Source organism: Podarcis filfolensis (assembly GCF_964270895.1).
Source record: "Podarcis filfolensis genome assembly, chromosome: 7".
Taxonomy (NCBI): domain Eukaryota; kingdom Metazoa; phylum Chordata; class Lepidosauria; order Squamata; family Lacertidae; genus Podarcis; species Podarcis filfolensis.
The window spans coordinates 71,333,218-71,339,292 of record NC_139603.1 but is presented as its reverse complement, the minus strand read 5'-3'; the positions used below and the strand labels follow the sequence as shown (position 1 = coordinate 71,339,292).

The following is a 6,075-nucleotide window of genomic DNA, read 5'->3' as shown; positions in this document are numbered from 1 at the left end:
GGGGATATGCAAAAACACGTGCTCTACCAGTGACCTGCAAGCACCGACTCCCAACTTCCTTAACTGGTACACACACGACAGGCAGCAATGCCACCGGTGAAGCCTGGGTCATCTCACTGCCTCTTCCAGCTGCTGCTGGTGGGAAACAAGTTTCTAAGATGCCTGACTTTGAGAGAAAGGCAGCAGCACGGCAGCAGCAAGGCCTCAGAAGGCGGCGGCGGCGGCCAAGGGGAAATGCTGTGGCGCACAGCGCCATCTGCTTACCGCTGCCTCCGGGCGAGCGTCGGAGGAATCACCCCGAGCAGCCGCGGGGCTGGCTTTGCGCACATGATCGCGACACTGTTATAAGAGAAGTAGCGGGAAAGCAGCCTGCTGAGCCCAGAGGACGGGAACTTCGCTCACCTCTGTGCCGCAGCGGAGCTGGGTAGGAACTGGCGCCGTGGAGAAGCAGCAGCAGCAGCAGCGCGCGGGGGCGAACGCGGCTCTCCAAACGCGTGCCGGGCAGCAGCAACTGCAGCGCGGCTGCAATCCCCAAACTTCGCCGGGCTGCCCACGTGTTTCCAGGTTGTTTAGTGGGCAGCAGAGGCGAGGCGCTCGGCTGACCTGCCGTCGGGGGAGCGAAGGAGCTGGCCGGCGGCGTGCACAGGGTGGTGCCCGCCGTCAGGGGAGGTAAACTCCGCTTTTGCGCGCGCAACGACGAGGGGTTGCGCCTCTCCAGCCCCCGATTCAAAGCGAGGTTTCTCTTTCGGTCTTCCTCTTTCCCCCCTCCCCCTTCCTCCCCCACCCCCGCGTTATTTAAAGCACCTCTGAGCGTCTCGGTCGTTAAGGTGCCCTGCCCGGCTGCCCTGTCGAGTGGAATCAGCGCGACTCTTGAATTGGGGGCAGGGTGTGGCTACGTTTGGGGTTAGCGCGGTTTCGTTCCTGCCGGGGCGCGCTTCCTGCGCACGAGGTTTAAAAGGCCCTGGTTGCGAGCGGCGGGGCTTCTTCCCCAAAACACGTGCGCGGGATCGGCTGCATCGCGCTCACCTGGAAGGCCAGGGAAACGCCGCGCGAGGTTTGCGCCCCGGAGAACGCGCGTCGAGGATCGGGCTGCGAGGCTCGTCGGAATCGAACGGACCCAACCTGGAGATAACCAGGATCGGGCGGCGTCGATCCCACCTTGCTTCCAGGGAACCTTAAAGGTTGATCTACTGGGGGGCGGGCGGGGGGGGGGGAGCCGGAGCAAAGGAATGGCTTAGATCTATACTGTCCGCGTTCATGCGGATCCAGCCGTCGAAATCGGTTTGGTTACTAGTGATGCAGCCCGTTGTCTGCTTGGTTACTCTAGAGTAAACCCCGTCGGAGTCAAGGTTGCTTACTCCCAAGAGTGTGCAAAGCCCAACGGGCGGTTCTGGACGCGTCTACTCGGAAGTAAGCCCCGTAGAGTTCCGCGGGGTTTACTCCCGTGTAATTGAGAATACAGGGTTGCAGACAGTCTTAAAACTATTGATCTCTCCGTATTATGTCTCTCTGTGTGCGCGCGCGTGTTTAACGTTTATTTCCTTCCTCCGTCTTTCAGGTCCGAGGAGATGCTGGAAGTTGCCGGGACTTCGCTGGATGTACTAAGGGGCTCCGGAGGCGTGTGAGCTACTTGGCTGCAGCTGCTGCCGCCGCCGCGGTTCTGCCTTGGGCGCCTCGCTCTGCCTTGTCCCCTCGCCGCCTGCAAGGAGGGCGGTTTCTGGTGACTCCCCGGCGCTGCTGCCGGCGACCTGCAGCCCCCGTCCTTTTGCTGCTGCTGCCGCCAGTCCCCGGAGCCGAAGGATGCAGTTCCGTTTCTTCTCTTTTGCCTTGATCATCCTGAACTGTATGGATTACAGTCACTGCCAAGGCGGCCGCTGGAGACGCAGCAAGAGAGGTGAGTAGCGTCTTACCCAGGCTACTCCGGACCTCCCCCCACCTCCCGGCTCTACATCTTTCCTCAAGCTGACTGGCTTCCCTTTTCCCCACTTGGTTTTGCCCGTTTGTGGCCTCCAGTAGCTGACATGGCATCCGAGTCTCTCCCAGCTTTAAAAGGCTGCGTAGGGTTACTTTGGTTCATTTGGCCTTCCCTTTCCATGGAGGAAAAAAGAAAGTTCCTTTTCTCACAAGCTTCCCCCCTCCCAATAGAGGGATACCCCATTAAAAGCCCTTGAGCCCTTCCTGTCTGATTCAGACATCCTAATCCTAATTAGGGTCATTCATAAATCGGTCCCAGGCATGTGGGTAATAGGCTGATCCTATATATATATATGCACCTTCACACAGAAGCAAATTGTGCTGCACTCAGTGGATTTTGCAGTAAGTGTGCATAGGACCACAGCCTTGCTGCAGAGCCGTAGGTGGGGGTGGGGAGGCTGGCCAGGGTTTTTTTTTTGCCCAGGCAAAGCCTCCAGAGAGGTGCCATTGAGACTCCCATCCTGTGTGTGTACATGCAAATGCACATGGGTTGCGTGTGTGCCAAACTGGGTCTCTGACCCAGGTGAAATAAAGCCTAGTTTTGCCCCTGGCTTGCTGGTGTAGGATTGCGGTGGGAAAAGTGCATTTTTAGCCACTTGATATTGAACGGCCTGTTATGCTTTAATGCTTTGTAGTTGCTCTGTTGGAACGGCAGTCAGTCAAGGTGGGCTAAAAAGTTGTTAAACAATTCCCACCCCCCCCACCCCCGTGTGCTGGCGATTGTGAATCAGAGCTGGAGGATGCTAATGATTGCAAGCAAGTTTACATGGAGTACAGGATGTGACCTTTCTATGTAGAGAGCTCATGGGCCAAGCGAAGGAAATGCAAGCTAATTGCAGATAATAATTTTGCTCTAGGTGTTCTGAGCTGAACATGCCCACCCTCCCTCTCGGCTGGTCCCTCTGGGGGATTGACAGAGGTTAACTTTTTCAATTAGAGTCATTGAATAAGGTCTTTAAAAATAAATAAGTGTGTGTGTGTGTATATAAGGGATGGTGTGTGGCAGTCTGAGTTTGTCGCATAAATCCATTCATTGGCAATGGATCTCCTAGACCTAGAGAATATTGGGCAGTAGGTTGTCTTGTAGGAAATAAGAGTCTGATCCTGTACATGCATAATCACACAGATTTCAGTGGGACTTTGTTCTCGCTAAGTGTGCAGTAGATTGCAGCATTAGCATCTGATTTCTAGATAGTGATCAAAGAGTGACAGTAAATCCTTTAATGCGGGCAGTAATAGTGATTGTCGGCTATACATGCTCACAACTGAACCCTGCTCACTTTCACGGCTGATCTGTGCTAACTCGCGGCTCCCGTGCATTTTTGTAAGTGTACCTTGTAACTTTCCTGCTTTAAGGGTTGCGAGGAATTTTCACTCCAACTGAATAGGGGAGAATTGTACAGCTAGCCAGACATGGTGGCCCCCATTAGTCCCTCCATCAGCTGGCATTCATTTCACCTCTTTTTTTAGTTTAGTGTGTTGCTCCCCAGTTCACAGCATAGAATGACAGGACTGTTTTGATGCTGCTGCTTTGAGCTGTTGCTTATAGAACAGACTCATTTGCTGTGCCTCTCCTGTTTGGGAAATCAAGAGAATGTGGGAAATCTATTCCCTGTTGGTACTCTTTGCTGCTAAGTAGTGATTCATCGAGATCTACCTAATAACTTGAGGATCTGTTTCTCACTCTCTTCAGTGACTGGCAGCCCTATCATTTCCAGAAGACTTATGCCAGCAGATGTAGAAAGTTGCTTTTTGGAGGAAATTTGATAGTTTGAGTACAGCAAGTCACTTTCCTCCAGGTCCGATTACGTAGTTAACCCATTTCCACTGGTTTTTTTCCCTGTCCCCTCACCCAGTGTTCTGCGGCTTGACTCACTCGCTTGAGTTTGCTTTATTAAAACAGCCTTGAAAATGAGTCTGTAAAAAGAAGGGGGGAAAAGGAACACATGGGCTAAAAACTTTGCCATTTATGGCACATTAATGGCCAAAAAAAGGGGAGGGGGTGAAATGACAAGAGGCAACTCTCATTCCTGATTTCCTAGAGCTATATCTGAATTTGCTGTGGGAGACTAGACAGGTGACTATTTACTAGGTGACTAGTAAGCTGTTCCATGAATATACTTCTGACTCTAAGGGTCTTTTGTGTTCCTTGCTGTTGAGACTTTAAGTTGGAGAGAGGGGCAAGGGAGGGAAGGAAGCCTGAAGTTAGTTTTGCTTTCTCTTTCGTGTTTTTTCTATCTTTTCACATCTTCTTCACAGGGGGATGCATTAGCTATCGTTGCACAGAGAGCATATGCATCTCCTCGCAGGATAGATACACCAGCCTCACATGTGACATGCTGCAAAGAAGTGTGAAACAGGAAATAGAAGTTGGTTGCACTTCCTGTTAACCACACTGCTTGGAATGGTGTGAGTTACTTTGTGGTGTGGCTGATGTGGTATCCTGGTTTGTGGGCCAGAATATTTGTTTGGATCATCTTGTCTTCAGTCCCTTTCCAGCACTAGTGTGATCCCTTCATACTCTCTTATCTCGATTGCAGTCCTGTAATACTCGCCAGAGAGAAAGTCCTAATTGTGAATTCAGCGGGTTTTGCTTCCGGGTAAATAATCACAGGCTTGCACTCTTAGTTCTTGCAGTGATTATATTTCTAGGAACAAACACCCGTGTGTTGGGCTGTGTTCACACATTACGGTCAACGGGTGTACAACCTGTGTACAGCTTGAGCTGCACGTTTATTTGTACGGTTATTCACAGGTAGTGTTCCACAGGTTGACTGTCCATGTACGTAACAATTGAGCTGTACAGATCAACGAATCTGTTATTTCTCACAAATGCTTGTGTGTTTATAGAGACCTCTTGCATCAGTGTTAAGCCTAACATGTGAATGAACCCAACATCTCCTCCGGTTGGTGAGATGGCTTGTTTCTGTTCAAAACAGACCAGTCTTTGCATCTTCAGTCTATTCTTTTTGAGCTCCTGTTTGGTGACAGAACACTAAGATTCTTTTATTTCCCTTGGGTGATCACTCTCCACCACTCCGATCCTTGGCTTCAGTTGCCACAGTTGTCACTGCAGTTCGAATTTTGTGCGTATCGCGGTTTGTGTCCCAAGTGAAGTTCTGAAGCACTCAAACCCATTGTCTCGCCTCAAGAAAAGAAAAGAAAGACTCCACTTAATTTCTTTCCTGCTGGTTGCCTTGAAGCTGACCAAGCGACTTTAATATAAAACTGTTTTCTTTTAAGCTTTGCCTGAAGGGAAGTGGTAGTAGATTTGGATTATATAGATTAAATTGTATCATGCTAATGACTTGAAAGTTGTTCCTTGGAGTGTGGAGCTCGCCTTGATTGCTTTCTAGCCTTATAATGTTTGGGTTTGTTTAGGCCTTTGATTTAATGACATCTTGTTTGTGTATATAAGTATTTATTGGGTGTCTTTGAGGGATTTTTAAATTGTGCTATTTCTAGATTTTTTTTGTTTACAAAAGTTTACAGAAATCAGCAAAATATACAAAGACAACTCAATCCCTAAAATAAATCCAAATATATATTTTTTTAAAAATAACAAACAGCATCAATATTACCAAAACAGCCTAAAAATGGACCAACATGAAATTAATATAAAAATCATGCTAAAACAGCAAAGGGAAGGTAATTTGTGCACTAAAACTTATAATTGAAACTGAAAGGAATAATCCTTCCATAGTGGGTCACGACAGAATTTTTAAAAATGAAATTAATCAGACACATTGAGTTACATCTGTGCTCTGCTAATTGCAGGTGGCTTCTGCTGAAATCAAGGGGAGGAGTTTGCAATGATGTAGCTAAAGCACCATTTATTTCAAGTGCAATTAGTTTAGTCTGGATCCAGCCCATCCAAACTACAATCTGGAAAGCAGCTAAAATAGCTTCAGCAGTTAAACAAAGTGTGCAGAAAAACAGCACTAAAAACTGGCAGTGAAGCATAAAGAATTAAAACACGCAAACAACAGCAGTTAGATGCAGAATAGTGGAAATGTCAATTAAAAGCAGGTTAGAATAAAAAGCTCTTCAGTGTCTGTTTCAAGGAAGCACCAATGGAGGGGCCACTACTTCCCCTGCCTA

General features: G+C 48.7%; 1 protein-coding gene across 2 annotated transcripts in view; it reads left to right on the top strand.

Annotated features, from left to right (window-relative positions):
• Positions 1–277: 277 nt before the first annotated feature.
• RSPO2 (R-spondin 2) overlaps positions 278–6,075 on the top strand; it is a 103,809-nt gene continuing 98,011 nt past the window's right edge. Inside the window, exons 1-2 of one of the 2 annotated variants that reach the window (XM_083622327.1) lie at positions 278–669; positions 1,559–1,894. In XM_083622327.1, the coding sequence (XP_083478453.1) occupies positions 1,801–1,894 (94 nt within the window). In that variant the 5' untranslated portion in view covers positions 278–669; positions 1,559–1,800. Of the gene's footprint in view, positions 670–840; positions 1,182–1,558; positions 1,895–6,075 lie in introns of those variants that run through there. The other variant, XM_083622326.1, reaches the window with a different exon arrangement.